Below are 15,113 nucleotides of genomic sequence, written 5' to 3' on the forward strand. Positions count from 1 at the left end.
GGTGAGGGGCCCAGAGAGACTTAAGGGTTTGCACACCTGCAACCACGGAGGGACTCCTCCTGTGGCGTGTCCCCCCCACCCCCCCGCCCTCCCCGCTTCCCCTGCTCAGGCCTAAGTTGACATCTGAGCTTGTGAGGTCAGGGCTTCAGGGTGTGAGGTGGCCACAGTGGTCTAAATATTTTTTCTTAATTTGTGGCAGTAATTTCTCATGGAAAGAATTGATGTGGCATCCTGGAAGGAGCTTGCTCGGGGCCCCTGCTCCCAGACTCTGACTCTCTCTCTCTCTCTCTCTCTCTCTCTCTCTCTCGGCCGCAGGACCCGTTCTATGAAACGAGGCTGATTGATCCCTTGGTTTTACAGGAATTGGAAAGCAGACACTGGGAATTACTGCTTTTAAACTAGAAAGGTTTATTGAAAAAGTCGTGATTGGAGGAGGCATTTTCCCGCCTGTCTCTTCTGACTCAAGGTCCCGCTGGGCCCCTGCCCTTGCCGAGAGACAGTCATGCTGCCCAGTCCACTGACCAAGGCCAGCCCTGGAGCAGCGGGTTCAGGGCAACCGAGGGGCGCCTCCGCCGCACCCTGCCTGCCCCTTCTGCAGGACTGATGCGCTTTGTCCACAGGAGGGGTGTGCGGACTCTGGAACCTCATCTCTTCCTCAGTTCACTGAGGCCCAAAGAAAGCCCCAGGGTCCCCCCCGAGTGTCTGCTGAAGTTAGTACATGTAATGCTTACAGGAGACAAGATAGACCAAATCTACCCCGGAATGTAGAATACTAAATATGGCTCCATCTATATAAATTAATTGTACAAACTTATTGATCACAAAAAAGTCCCAGCAACTGACATGGGTAAGCAACTTGGGATCCAAATCCGAAGCAGAAAAGAACACAAACACCAGATTGCGTGTTTTAGACGGGACGGAGATGCGACTTGCCCTTACTGCGGGGCTTCCAATTACGGCGGGAGCTGCACTGCCCCCAGCACCAGGCCGGCTCCGCTTGGCCAGAGCGTGGTCCTTGGGACACGGTGCAGCTCCCATGAGTAACCGTTGGGGTCCAGAAGTCGAGCAGCTCTGGAGAAGCAGTCATTGGGAGACAGTCGATATTCCTGTGAGCTTTGGGTTCCTGGGCCCCTTCAGTGAAGATGAAAATGGCTGGCTAAAAGGAAAAGGTTTGCTTGGCTAGCCCTTTGTCCCCTTGGCAAGGGAGCAACTGGGTCGATGAGAGGGATGCACAGCGATGGCCAGCATTCAGCTGCACACCCACAGCTGGGCTGAGGAGAGAGCCTGCCTGTCAAACTGAGTGCTTCCAGGAGCTTCTGCTTTCCCTTTGAAATCCCGACTGCCCTTTGGTCTGTAATAACCAAGGCCTGGGTTATTCTGACCTGTCTTCAGTGTCCCTCTCTGGCCTGACTTTGACCCTTCTCCACGTGCAGATGCCCCCTGCATGGGTCTCTCCAATTAACAGGCTCAGAACTAAACTGGACCTGCCCACAAAACCTGCTCTGCCTGTAACGTAGCCTCCCAGACGTTAGTGGGCAACAGAGACATCCTCTTATTGCTCACACCAACCTGCAATCCTCTTCGACTCCTCCACCCTGTACCCACACCCATGGATGCCTGCTGACTCCACACAACATTCAGTACCCACCTCCCGCTGTCTTCCCGGTCTCCCCGCTGCTGGCCCCCTGCGTGTAGTCGTCCCTTGGTATCCTCGGGTTTGGTTCCGGGATTGTGCACCCCACCCCACCAGACACCCAAACCCGGGGATGCCGAAGTCCCTAATGTTAAATGGTGTGTTTGCATTTGGCTACAGGAGGGTATGTATACTTACACACCAGTTGTGGGGATTCAGTGTAGTGCTCAGCAAATTCAAATTTTGCTTTTTGGAACTTTCTGAGGTATTGTTTTTGTTTTCCCCAGAATATTTTCCAGCTGAGGTTGGTTGAATCCAAGGATTCACAGGGCTGGCTATATTCATTCCCCTACTCAGTAGCCAGTGATCCTCTAGAAATATCAGGTCTCTGTTTCAAACCTTCCCCTGTCCCTGCTCCTCGCCCCCAAATCTCAGAAAAAAACACAGATGCTGGCCCTACAGGATTGGCCTCCACCTCCTTTCCTCCTCTACCCTCCTCATCCGGGGGTCCTACCCCAGCAGGGTGAGGAGGGGGCCTCCCTGCTTAACCCCCACCTCACTCCCTGTGTCTCCCCTGCCATGGTGTCTCCAAAGGACTTATCACCACCTGGCATGTCCCATCTCTTACCTCACGGTACCTGTTTCTCCCACCGCAATGCCAGGCATGTCATGCATTGTGTTCATCACTGCGCCCCTGACACCAGAGGCAGGGCTTGCCCCCGGCAGGTGTGGTAAATGTTGGGCGGAGGAACGAGCGGTGGGCTTCTCTGCACTTGGCTCAGACTCCCGTGGCTGGCTCCTGACCAGCTCAGGCCCACCACCCACTGAGAGGACTGCACATGTTCCTCCAATAGGGACTTCGGACAGCCTTCAATGGCCCTGGGGTGGATCCTGCCTCTCCAACGTCCCCTCCTCCACTGATTCTAAGTGTGGCGTAGGGCAGATGACTCAGTGCTAGATGCCCTTGGGGTGGCAAGGGATGGTGTGTCTGAGCGCTTGGCACCATGCTGGCGGCAAACTGACCGCTTACCACAGTTCAGCCACTGTTGTTGGCAGCACTATCGTCTCCCAGTCCTGGCCCCTGGCCCTGAGTCCAGCACTGGCCAAGTCCTGCTGAGCTCACACTTTATGTGAGTGTCTTGTCTAAGACACAGGTCCTATTAGCTCCATTTTGCAAATAAGGAAATAAGTCCGGGGAGGTTAAGTGACTCCCCCAAGTTTGCAGGGACCCACCCAGAGCCCACCTTTACCCAACCACTCACCAGCCTTCCCTATCTAACAACCCCACAGGATGAGCCCCTCGTGCCGGCCATAAACCTGTCACCCCACCAAGCCTGCCACGGGATGTGGGGACAGGGTGGGCAGGGACTGTTTAGGAGGCACAGCACCCTGCAGAGCCACCCCATTCCAGCACCCATGGGCGCTGCCTCTTGGCCACCACTGTGGCTCCTCCAGCCCAAGCTGTCATCTCCCCTGGAAAGGGGCCCCTCTGGCCAGCGAGGCCACCACCCTGCACCAGGGCAGCTGTACCTCCTCTCAGGTCTGCCCTAGGCTTCTGCGGCCTCCACGTCCCCATTCACATAATCGGGCTCTTCCTCGTCTTCGTCTGGGCTTCCTGCAGGGCAAGGAGGTGCTCCTCTCCGGACTTTCTCTGTGGACCAGCAGGTGAACCTCAGGTGGTTCACATGGACACACCCAGACACGCTCCCTGAGCCAGCGCACCCACCCGGGACTCAAAACCCCAGATGCCACAAAACAGCCGGAAGGAAAAGGCTACTCCAGATGGTGTGTCTGTCCCAGTTCTGGGATTTGCCAGATTTGACCTGCCCGGGAAGCAGAATAAGTGGGACTCTATCTATACAGCTGAATGGGCCGCCCAGGACAAGGACCCCACCTCCGGGGCCAGGCTGTTGAGTGGCGTCCTGGCATGGTTCAAGGCCAAAGAAGCCGCTGATGGGCTGAAGGCTTCACTTGAAATTAGCTGAACTGGCTGCAGGGGAGTCCACCCTGGCCTGGTCCTCCCAAGCTAGCCCCCCAACTCCCACCGCCCTTCCTCCCATCCCTCCAGGCTTGCTGCAGTTGATGGCTCAGGACCCCCTGCTCTCGGGCCACATACCCACGACCCTTCTGGACTCCCGCCACTGCTGGATGGAAGCTGAGTTCTGGTAATCCTCAGACCCCTCATCATCTGCGGGGAGAGAAACCAGGAGAGGGGCCGTGGGTGGGAGCCATGGCTAGTCCTCAGGCTCTCGCGGTGCCACGGCCCCTTCAGAGAGGCATGCTACGCCCTTGTGGGCAGCCCCACGGGGGAGGAAGGGATCCCCATAGAGCATTTCCACTGAGATCCAGGATGATTGGGCCTTCTCCTGGGACGTGACGCAGTGCTTGACCGAGGGCTAGAGGTATCGGTGAACTTTCAGACTGCAAGGTGGGCAATGCCTTTGAGCCGTGAGGACCTCAGATCTCACCAGCTCCTGCTCAGCTCCAGGCCGGCAGCCTCACCTGAGTTGGGCTGCTTCTGCTTGCAGATGAGCACATTCTCATAGGAATTAGCATCATCGTCATCTGCTGGGGAGAGGGGTGAGGACTTTGGTTATGGTGACACCTGTCCATCAAGCCTGGCTCTTCCTCCCTCCCTCCACCCAGCACTCTTTTGGCAGATGACTTGTCCTGACAAGTCCCCAGACCTCTGGGTCCCCCAGGGGCCTCAAACATTTTCCTGGACAAGCTTCTAAATGGACACTGGCCTGACTGAGCAGCTGCCACCCCAGGCTCCTTCTCTGTCCTCCAGGGTTACCCCCAAATGCACTGGGGAGGGGAAGGTTAGTTAGGGGACAGGGTTGCATTCAGGCCCAAGACAGATAGCTGGATGGAGGGAGGCCCATCCCTATCAGGCAGTGAGGGGCACGGAGAGTCCTTGGGGGCCCAGGAGACAGGAACTAGGTCTAAGCTTATCTGGAAGCTGAACCCTTTAGGCAGAGCTGGTTGGGCCGGGAGCCTTTGCCCAGGGTCTTGGGCTAGGTGTGGCACGCCAGAGCCTGACACCCCGGCATCGCCCCCCACCTCCAATGGGAAAACTGAGCTCTAACCACTGCCCCACCCAGGTCCATCTACATCAAAAGGGCTCTGAGAAATGCGGGTCCCACCCCAATTTGGAAGTGGCAGAGGGGAAGAAGAGAACCCCACTCCCTGCCCACCAGGGCATCTCACCACCCGCCACCCAAGCAGGGCCCAGGCAGGAGCCCGGGCCTGCGAATCTCCCAGCGGGCATTACCTGCCCTCAGTCCTGTTTCTCTTTCTATAAAGCAAAGGTGTTAAGAGCCTGGAGTTCCAGCACCCTCAGAGCCTGCGGTGCTCAGCAGCCTTCAGCAAATCTGCCCCATCCAGGGCTTTCCTCCAAGGTCCCCTATGTGCCCAGCCCTGAATTAGGCCTGGATGACAAGGGGCCCAGCTTTCCTCCTGTCCCTGGAGCCCTCCATTGCTCCCTCACTCCTGTGGCCTCAGATTCCCACGCATCCCTTCCTTCCTCTGTACCTGGCCTCCTGCCCCTGGCGCCAATGCCCTCATCTTCCCTCTCCTCCCCAATCCATCCAAATGCAGGCCAAGTCTCCTCCTCTGAGCCCTCTTAAACGCCTCTGGTCCCACCAGCAAGCTGAGCTCCCATGCTCCTCCTCCCTACCCCCTCTTCTCCCTCTGCCTCACCTTCCTGGGGCTTCTGGAACTGCTCCCAGGTGTAACAGCCAATGGTGATGGGGTCTCTGGCAGAAAACACGAACACCGCACCAGTTGCTGGGCAGCCCCGTGGTTGGGGTGGGGCTTCCCAGGGGCGCATTGAGGCAAGGGCTGCTCCAGCCGCCACTCCCCAAGGGGCCCCTGGGGGCTGGGCCAGGGTGTCCCCTGCTCCCTCCATCCCACTTCCTTGTCCCCCCAACCCCCCTGAGGCTGAGGGGTTGGCAGCCCGGCACTAGTCCCCTTGCCATGTGACACTAGGCAAGTCTCTATCTTCCCTGGGCCTCAGTTTGCCCATCTGTGAGACATCTGAGCATCCTTCCTCTCTGGGGCTCCAGGGTCCCCTGTCACTTGCCTCTGACTGGGTGACACAGGATGAATCCCCCCGACACAGCTAGTCCCCAGAGCAGGACCATGTTCCTGTCACCATCCCCACCTCCACAAGAACACCTGAAGGGAACCGGTGCTGTGGAGAGCCTGTCTGGGGCTGAGCTGGCGGCTGGACCTTCCTTCACAAATAAGGAAGCTCAGGGCAGTGGTGGGTGGGTGTGGGAGGAGGGGCCAGGGCTGGGAGAAGGCCACTCACGTGTAGACTGCATCTGATCCCAGTCTGCTTCCTGCAGGAGCAACAGAATTAGGCCTGAGCTCCAGGAGGTGGCCCCACTGCAGCCCCCACCGCAGCCCCCACATCTCTGGAGCCCACCTACCTTTTCTGAAGTTCTGGTACCTTGGGGACTCAGAACCTGGAAGAAGGGCCAAGGGCTTCCTACCTTCTTCCCACCTTTGTACCTATTCTCTGTCCCCTCCCCCACTAGGCCAAGCCCTTTATGACTCCCAGCCTGGCTGTGTGTCTCCTCTGCAAAGGCCTCCCTGTCAGGCCCGGCCCCTCTGCCCCCTACTCACGCCACCCCTGCACCTCTGCACAGTATCTGTCTCAGTCCCCCCTCAGCCCTGCCCCACTCCTGTGTCTGAGGCTCACTCACCCTCGAAGCTGGGGGAGAAATGCAGCAGCTTGTCCTTCCTGCAGGAGAAGGGAGGTAGGGACTGAGGAGGGGACCAGGGGCAAGGAATTGCCCTAGGGTTTGGGGGGCTGATTGGAAGGCCACAGCCCCCCAGCCTCATGGTGGGGTTCTGGAATCCAGCCATGCAACCCTGAGGCCTGAGCGGGGAGTAAGGTCCTGGCCTGGGCTCAGCCGGGGGGGACCCCAGTCCTCCTCATTGCCTCCCCTGGGGGCTGCGACTTTTCTGGGCCCAGGACAAGCAGCTCATCCCTACCGTGCTGATGTCATGTTGGAGGTCGTGTCCATCAGGGGCCTGGCCACTGCGAAGGACAGGAGGTGTTGGCTGGACCTCAGGCCAGCTTGCCAGTGTAGCCCCTCACCCCATCAGACCAGGCCACAACCTCAGGGTGATAGACAGAAGGACTTTGATAGGAACCCCCAACCCTTCTGTCTGGGGACTCACAGGAATAGGTCCGGGCCACTGTGAAGTTCTGTTGGTCCTCTTGCCTGGAAACACATGGGGCTGTGATGAGCTAGGGCCTGGGCTCCTGCAGCCCAAGGGACAGAGAGACAGGAGAGATGGATAGACAGGGACAAGGGACAGAGAGGAGGGGCACACCAGGGCAAGAGTGAGGAGGAAGTGTCACCCCTCTAGGTCTCAGGGCTACAGCCCTGCCCCCTGGTGCCCTCCCTTTTCACATGGCCCTGGGCTGGAGCCAGCTGCCAGAGAGGCCCATCTCTCAACAGGGTTTACCCAAGAACCCCAGGGATGTCAGAGGGTCTGGAAAGGCAACCCTGAGAGTCTGGGGTGTGAGGGTTGGGCGACTGCTCAGGAACCCAGCAGTGACTTCAACCAGGAGCAGCAAGGAGGCTCCCCCCCACCCCCGCACCTCCCACTCCGGGAGTGTTGAACGTTCCTAAGAGAGCGCATCCCTCAAACACACCATTTATTCCCAAGTGACTGGTGGGTCTGCTTCTAGGTTAGCAGACACAGCCAGGTATCCAGCCATTGCCCAGGGTCCCCTCTTCCTTTGAAACACAACCCTGACTTTTGTTTAGCCAGCAGCATGCCCCTCTCTTAAGAGACTGTATTTCCCAGCTTCTCTTGCACCTAAGTTTGACCAAGTGATTAAGCTCTGGTCTTTGAAATGCAAGCCAATGTTGCTGGGAGTTCCAGGAAAGCTCCTGAAAGGAGTCACTGGCAACTGGGGTACAGCCTTATTGTCCTTGTCCTTCATTCTTACTACTGCCTGAAATGCAGAGATGAGGGCTGGAGCCCTAGCTGCCATTTTGGACCATGAAGTGCCCTTGAGAATGGATGCGACAAGTAAGGATAGTGGAGCAGATTAGCTACTTGTAAGAGCATTTGGGGTTCCTCCCCTGGACTAATTTGGGTATCTGGCCCAGCCTTCCAGAAGCTCTGGGGGTGCTGGGGGTCAGGGTGATCCGATTTAGGAAGGGTGCTCTAAACCCACAGGAGTCAGGCATGGCTTCCCAGAGGAAGCGGTGTAGGAGCTGGGTCTGGCACACACACAGGCTGGCAGGGCTGCGGTGGGGAGAACCCGAGCTTCCTTCCCTCCTCCCCCAACCCTGGCCCCACTTTCCCATTCCCTACATGAGGAGGTTTAGTCTACCATTCTAAGGTCAATCTGGGGCCTTGAGTGGGCAGGGACTGAGGGGGGAGGGGAGAGGGAGATACTGCCGAGCTGTGCCTCGGGGCAGGAGAGTGGAGGGGCACCAGAGAAGCCCAGCCTACCTTGGTGGAGGTAGTGGGCTGGCAATCTAGACAGCCGGCTAAGTAGCCAGATGCCTAGAAAGATCCAGTCCTGGCCCCAGGCATGGGCCTGGATGGGAAAATTCTATTTTCAAATCTCATTGTGGTTTTTCAGTTGCAGAAGGAAATGAGAAAAGGGTGTGTGTGCGTGTTTGTATATGAGTAGCCCCCGGGTGTGCACACAGTGCTGCATGTGTGAGAAGTACATGCATGAGCAAGCGTGCAGGAAGCATGTGGGTGCGAGTAGGCGTGCAGGCCTGTGCACATGTGCACACGCAGGCCTCAGCGGTCCTGCAGGCCCTCCATGGGTCATGTTCCTATTCAAAGTAAGGACACCAATGGCCACTGCCCCCACACCTGGGGGAGTTCTTGGGCGCCCCCTGGTCTGCAGTGTTCAGCACGACTGACCCTCCCAGGACTCATGGAGTGGAAAACAGGCCCTCAAAGTGCCTGGAACTCCATTACTGAGTCCCGCCACACTGCAGGAAATGGTCACTAACCCTATTTCATCCGTACCCCACATCCCCCTTTCCTGCTGCACATAAGCCCCTGCTTTGAGCTCTTCTGTTGTTGCCTTGGCCCTTAGAACAAAGGCCAAGGCCTCTCCCCACAGTCAAGGGCTCATTCAGCTCATCACTCCCAGGACCAAGGTGTACACGGTACCTGCCACCTCATCCCTGGAAGACTGTCCAGCATGGTCCTATGTCAGCGACTGCCCACACTGTTGTCTCTCTGGAATGTCCCCTTTGCCTCTTTCTCTCTTAAACTCTTCCCCACCTCCTCTACGGCCTTGACCTCGGGCCTTCCTTAATCACCCAGAGTCAGGCCCACATCCTCCCCTGAGCTCCTTTTGCATTTTCCAGGGGAGACACAGACACAGCTCACATTTCACCCAGTCTCTAACCCACGCTCAACCGCCCATTGCACCAGAGGGCAGGATTCCCCTGTCCCTCCCCCTGCCCCACCCCTGCCCACCAGCCCCTGGGCTGCTCTGGGCTGGGTTCACAGGGAGCATCTTTGGAGATGCTCTTGGGCCAGCTGGAGAGTGGCATCCTCTCCTCCTGAAGCCCTTGCTGACCAGGCTAGGCCAGGGCCCAGACAACCCCTGGGTGGCCCCCTCTCCCTCCCTGACTGTTCAGGATCCAGCAGAGCCCAGCATGGAGGACATGTGGATGAAGGGGAGAGGGACAGCACACAGGGATGCCTGAGGGGATGCCCCACACAAGGCAAGGCACATGAAGCCACTGGGCTGGGGACACTGAGGCACTCACAGATTCCTCTGCTCACAGATTTTCTCAGACCGCTTCACACCTGCAAGAACGGGACCAGATTTGCAAGGGTCCAGAGCCGGAGTGGCACTGAGATCCAAGGCCCCCCTCCTCCTGCCGCCCCTGTGCCCCGTGCAGGCCTAGGATAGGACATGGGGCCTGCCAATCTCTGTGGGCCCCTGACACTGACAGGGCATTTCTCCCTGTTTATTTAGGGGAGCAGAATGTGGAGAAGGTGGCCGCCCAGGCCACTCAGCCTCCCCACCTTGTCCAGAGCAACACCCCCGCCCCAGACACACTCTCCATCCTGCCAAACCAAAGCCTCACAGTGAGCCAGGCCCACTGTGTTCAGGCGCGGTGTGGGGCCAGTCTGCCAGGGTCATCCCAGTCCTGTGAGGCCCATCCGACTGCTCCTTCCAACCACAGTCAGGTCTGGGCCTGGGAGGGTTTCTGGGTGCACCATCTTCCTCTCCATTGTGCCCATGACCGACTTCCCCCACCCAGTCCTAACCCCACCTTTACCTGAGCGGGAGCAGCGCACACACAGGCCGGCCGCCGCCCCCAGCAGCAGCAGGAGGGCCGCCCCGGGCCACAGCAGCTCAGTCTCTGCACTCATGTCTGCTCCGGCCACTTTTCCTGCGGCGCTACAAAGTGGGGCCCCCCATGAGTCAGGTGGGAGGGCAGCAGGGCTGCCCCTCCAGGAACCGGCCCAGCCCCACACTGGGTTCTACCCCCTGAAGTCCCCTGACAACCCCACAGCTGAGCTTAGGCTGTGGGAGTGCCCCCTTCCTACTCTGCTGGAGGACCAGGTCAGGACCAGACCTGTTCCTCCGTCTGACCCCAGGCCCGCACTCTTGGCCTCCCAGGCCAGCACCCTGATAAGTGCTGGAAGGCTCTGGGGCCCACCAGACAGCACCATGTGTGTGTGCATCCCTGCAGATGCCCTCAGTCCCCCCGCACAACCGCCCTTGGAGGGGGGGCTGCTCCCTTCCACAGATAGACACTGAGGCCAGACATCTCGGAGATGCTGAGTAGAAAGACAGGGTTCAAGTTCCAGCCCCTAGACCCCAACTCTGGCTTTGCCCACAGCATCCCCTCCCTCCTGTAAATCCAGCTTTACTCCCCAGACTCAGAGTCTGTGGACCCTCCTGGATGGGAGCTCCCAGCAGCCCTCACCCAACCTAGGGCACTTCTCCACTCCATCCATGGTCTCCTGGGGAAGCCGGGAGTGGGATTTCCATTCATTAAACACTGGGAGCTGGGAGGCAGGAGATCAAGAAAGGCTCCTTGGAGGAGGTGGGCTTGAGAGCATGGAAGAAGCACGCTCCGGGCAGAGGGAGCTTGCTTCCCATGGTGGCTGGTGGTGGGATGTGGGGCCAGAGGAGAGAGGCCGAAGGGCATGGAGGCCCTGAATCCCTCACTGCTGACTGTTGTCTTAGTGGCTGGTCCAGGCCACGGCCTCGGGACACTGTAATTGTCAGGCCTTGGTGATTACAATCACCCTCGGGCCAATTAAGGCAAGTACAGCCCTTTGGAGGGGGCTTCCAAGGAGAATCATTGAAATATAAAGAGACTCAGCCCCTCAAAATAGCCGGGACGCAGCTGAGGGCAGCAGGGGGTCTCTGAGAGGGCCATGCCCTAAGGGGCATACACTGAGCATCCACTCTGTGCACACCTGTGCCCCCTGCATCAGGCACCTGGGAGGAGGGCTTCTCCCCACTTTACAGCTGGGGAAGGTGAAGCTTGGGGAGAAGATGAACTTTGCACTGCCCACCTCCTGCTTCAGACTTGCCTGAGGCCTGTGTGCACCTGGCTGTCCCCTCACCTCTTTGAGCTTCCCAAATCTCTCTGGCTAAGATGACAAGGGATCTCCAGGCAGCGCGGAGCACTGGTCAGGGACCTACCTGTCACAGAGAAGCCACCTCTCCTTCCCCAAAACTCCAAGTGAGTCAGTGGGAACATGAGAATTCCCAAATCTCGTGGTGAGGCAGCCTCCATGTGCGGAGAAAGACTGACCCCATCAGGCAAGATGTGTGGGGGGAGACCCGCGCCCCTCCTCGCAGAGGCTGGGCCCTGCCTGCGCTCCTCGCTCTGCCTCGCGTGGCCGCCCTAGGGCAGACTCCCTACCAAGCCCCCAGGCACGGCCCACGTCCATCTCGGGCTGTTTGAAGTGGGGAACACCGGCCTTAGAGGGAGGACTGCAGGGTCAAATCCTGCTTGTGCCACAGCATCTCATTTCTTGGCCTCAGTTTTCTCATCTGTGACATGGGGGTCATCATGTCCAGTCAGGCTCACGACCGGGGCTTCCTGAAGAGAAACCTTATCTCCAGCTGGCTGGTTGGGACAGCTCCTTCAGGCTCCTGACCCTTGACAACTTTGCCCTTTGGTTCAGTGACTCTGTCCCCAAAGGAGACACCTGGGGTGGGTCGTACACATGCCCCCTGCGGGAACTGGGATGGGAACCCACCACCGGCTATCCCCAGGGGCTGCATAAGACCCCAGAAACAAGTTTACACTCTCCACCTGGCTCTCAGAGCCCTGGGCCCTCTGCCCCAGAGGACCCTACCATGGGAGAGCCCTGTTGCTTCCCGAGGTGAACAGCACACTCAGGGGCGGCCCCAGCCTGGCCATCTCCACCCATCTGGCACAGGGGCAGGTGTGGGAGAGGAGCACAAGAATGCAAATTCTGTCTGGGGGAAAAAAAAATTGAATCCTAGAGTCACAGGCCTTTGGTTACCCCTTTTGTTAAATAGGGGAAACAATGACACTCTTCCCGTGGGTTTGTCACATGGGGCCTGGCATCGAGATGATGCACCTGAGGTGCCAGGGCAGTGCAGGGCATGGTTGGCCGTGACCACCGTGACTGGCCACCATCACGGACCCAGTGGAAGGGGCAGGGGAAGCTGTAGCCTGTTGGCGGGGACAGAGCTGGCTGGGCGGCCTGCAGCGAGCAGTGTGGCATCACTGTCTGGAGGCTTCCTGCCTGGTTCCCAGACAGGCAGGCTGAGCCTCCCCCATTGCCTCATGTGGGCTTTGAGCTGGGACCCTGAGCGGGGCTGGGACGGGAGGGGAGCGCGGCCTCGCCTCCCCCGCTCAGTCAGTTGTCGCAGACACCCGCAGCCTGCGCGGAGACAGCAGGCCCAGAGAGGTAAGTACCCTGTCCGAGACCACACAGCTGGCCAGTCACGGAGCGGGGATCAAAACCCAGGGCAGGCGCTTTCCAAAGGCCACACTCCTTCACCCTTTTCTTACATTTTCAATAATAATGAAAAAAAATTTTAAAGGGGCCAATCTGAGGAAAAATCCTGTGCCCTCCCTGCCACACTGAATAAATCCGCCCTCTCTTGTGGCTTTCCACCCATGTTCTGCGATCAGGAGGGGTGGGGTGAGGGAGGAGGGAGAGGAGGATAGGCCCCAGGAGAGGCAGACCCAACGGCTCCAGGAGGCCCCAAGAAGCCAAGCAGGGCTGGGTGGGGTAGGGAGGGAGGCTGCCACCGCCCGTGGCTCTGCAGGCCAAAATAGCACAAGGGGAAGTGGGCAGTTTTCATATGAACAAGGTTGCAACAAGTTGGCTGTGGGAAAGCCCTCGGGGCTGGGTGGCTTGGGCCTCGGGTCCAAATCTACCGCCTGGAAAGGCCCTTGGAGGTGGTACTGCCCACTCTCCCAGCACTCATCATGCTGTCGATGGGGAAACTGAGGCCCACTAGGGCTGCAGGACAGGCTGGGGGTGGGGGTGGAGTGAGAGGTCCCAGTGTGAGCCCCGGGAAGGCTTTAGTCACTGGACTCTGCTCTGGGGTCTGTTTCGTTTTCCCAAATAACCTTGGCCTTCAGATGAGACCGGGTGAGATGCTTCTACTGGAGGTGCTCAATGCTCAGTGACTCCACAGGGCCTGGGCAGCCCGGGCCCAGGGCAGAAGTGGGGGACTGGTGAAGGTCGGGGCCATCTGTTGACAGAGCTGGGCACAAGGAGCTCCTCAGGGCCTCCTGCCTCTCAGTACCCCAGCAGAGAGCTGGCAGGTCCGGCTGGGGACTGAGTGGGAGCGACAGGACAGATGCTTCCATCTGGCCTGGGGCAGGACCTGGGCATGCTTGCCTGTACAGTCTCACCCACTCTCCCACAGCCCCGTGTCTGGGGTGTTACTGTTCCATTTTACAGATAAAGAAACCTCGGCTCATGGGCATGGACTGGGGAGCCACTGTCCTGGCCCCTCACCTGTCTCTGGAAGTGATGGGGCCATGCTGGGGCTTTCTAGGACTGCCGGCTGGGCTGGGGAAGGTGAGGGCCAAAAAGTGGCCGAAGCCCCAGAAACAGGCTGCCCTTGTGAGTGCCGCAGGGTCCAGGGTGAAGGCTCCCTTGTCAGGGCCGCCAGGGTAGGACTGGGGCCCCAGGAGGGGGTGCCGGGTGTCCTGATGTCTTCCCACTCTATCCAGTGGGCCGCCAAGTGCTCCTGCCGGGCCAGCGAGGCCACCCCAACCCCCATGGGGTGTCGGGGGTCTGGGAGCAGACTCAGGACCCCTGCCCTCAGGGTCAGGCTCCAGGCACTCCTAGGAAAGGCTTACCTGAGAGTTGGGGGCTCTTCACTGCTGCCACCTCATCCTGAGCCCACACACCTGCCGGAGCCGACACCAATGCCACTGACACTTGTGGGCAGCAGGCAAGGCGGCAGGCTTCCTGTCAGCCCCTGAATCATCGCTCACATCCGCTGCCCTGCCGGACAGGCTCCGCTGTGAGCAGAGACGGATACACACGCATGCGCACACGCGCGCGAGAGAGGGACTGAGAGGGAGAGAATGAGACAAACAGATGCAGAGAGCAGGAGGACATGGGTGCGCACACATACACACACACGTCACACGGAGGGTGAGACACACACACAGGGCAGGGAGAAGGAATGCAATGGGAACACTCACTGGGACACACACACAGGCAACAGGAGAAACACACACTAAGGAACCCACAAATACACACCAACACTGAAAACACACACATACACACAGAAACCCAGAGACAGGGAATCTGAGAGCGAGAGACAGAGAAGAAGAGAAACGGGCAGGGTAAGAATGAGAAAGAGAAGCACACAGCTTCTCTTTCACAGACACACAGAGAGGGACGGAGAGGGACAGGCAGAGACTGGGCCTGGGGTCAACCAAGAGACTCAGGCTCAGCGAGACGGAGACACAGGAAGACAGAGGGAGACACAGAGAGACCCACAGGCTGTCAGAGACACAGAGCCAGAGCCAGGTACTCGGAGAGCGAGAGCCCCAGGAATGAGGCAGGCAGTACACGCGCAGAGAACGCGGGGCATAGGGGGCTGGAGACAAGGACAGCTGACAGAGGGACAGACAGCCACAGGCACTAGGGGGAGCAAGACAGGCAGCCACGCTGAGGGACAGAAGGAAAGACAATCACTACCCCTCTAGTCCTGGGAGCCACGTGCCATCACCCCCATTTTCCAGATGGGGCTCATGGAGGCGCAGAGCGGGCTGAGGGCACCGCCCCGCGCTGATGGCTGCCGCCCCCGCACCAGCCCTTCGCTCAGCTGTGAGATGCGTGATGGGAGGTCTGGAGGGCACCCGCTCACTGGGAGAGATTGGTAATGGCGAGCACGCTCCAGTGTTCATGCTGCTGGTCATTAGTAGCTTGTCCAAGGCCATGGAACTGTTAGTGGCATCCAACTGCCGGAGATCCCAGGGAAGCCCCCGAGGGT

The 15,113-nt window shown here is 59.0% G+C and overlaps 1 protein-coding gene across 4 annotated transcripts; it reads right to left on the minus strand.

Moving 5' to 3' along the window:
- Positions 1-260: 260 nt before the first annotated feature.
- LAT2 (linker for activation of T cells family member 2) lies at positions 261-14,123 on the minus strand. 4 transcript variants are annotated; one of them, XM_024571310.4, is made up of 13 exons: positions 13,966-14,123; positions 9,928-10,049; positions 9,409-9,448; positions 6,827-6,870; positions 6,638-6,683; positions 6,346-6,383; positions 6,070-6,105; positions 5,949-5,979; positions 5,336-5,391; positions 4,136-4,201; positions 3,750-3,821; positions 3,164-3,284; positions 261-1,156 (listed from the first exon to the last, which is right to left on the minus strand). In XM_024571310.4, exons 2-12 carry the CDS (start codon positions 10,019-10,021, stop codon positions 3,181-3,183), a joined length of 627 nt encoding a protein of 208 aa, XP_024427078.2. In that variant the 5' UTR covers positions 10,022-10,049; positions 13,966-14,123; the 3' UTR covers positions 261-1,156; positions 3,164-3,180. The 4 variants fall into 4 exon arrangements, with proteins under 4 accessions (XP_024427078.2, XP_045060567.2, XP_045060568.2 ...); XM_045204632.3 differs by having other exon boundaries at positions 262-1,156; positions 4,136-4,198; XM_045204633.3 differs by lacking the exon at positions 6,070-6,105 and having other exon boundaries at positions 265-1,156.
- Between the last annotated feature and the right edge of the window lie 990 nt (positions 14,124-15,113).

Source organism: Desmodus rotundus, chromosome 1, assembly GCF_022682495.2.
Source record: "Desmodus rotundus isolate HL8 chromosome 1, HLdesRot8A.1, whole genome shotgun sequence".
NCBI lineage: Eukaryota > Metazoa > Chordata > Mammalia > Chiroptera > Phyllostomidae > Desmodus > Desmodus rotundus.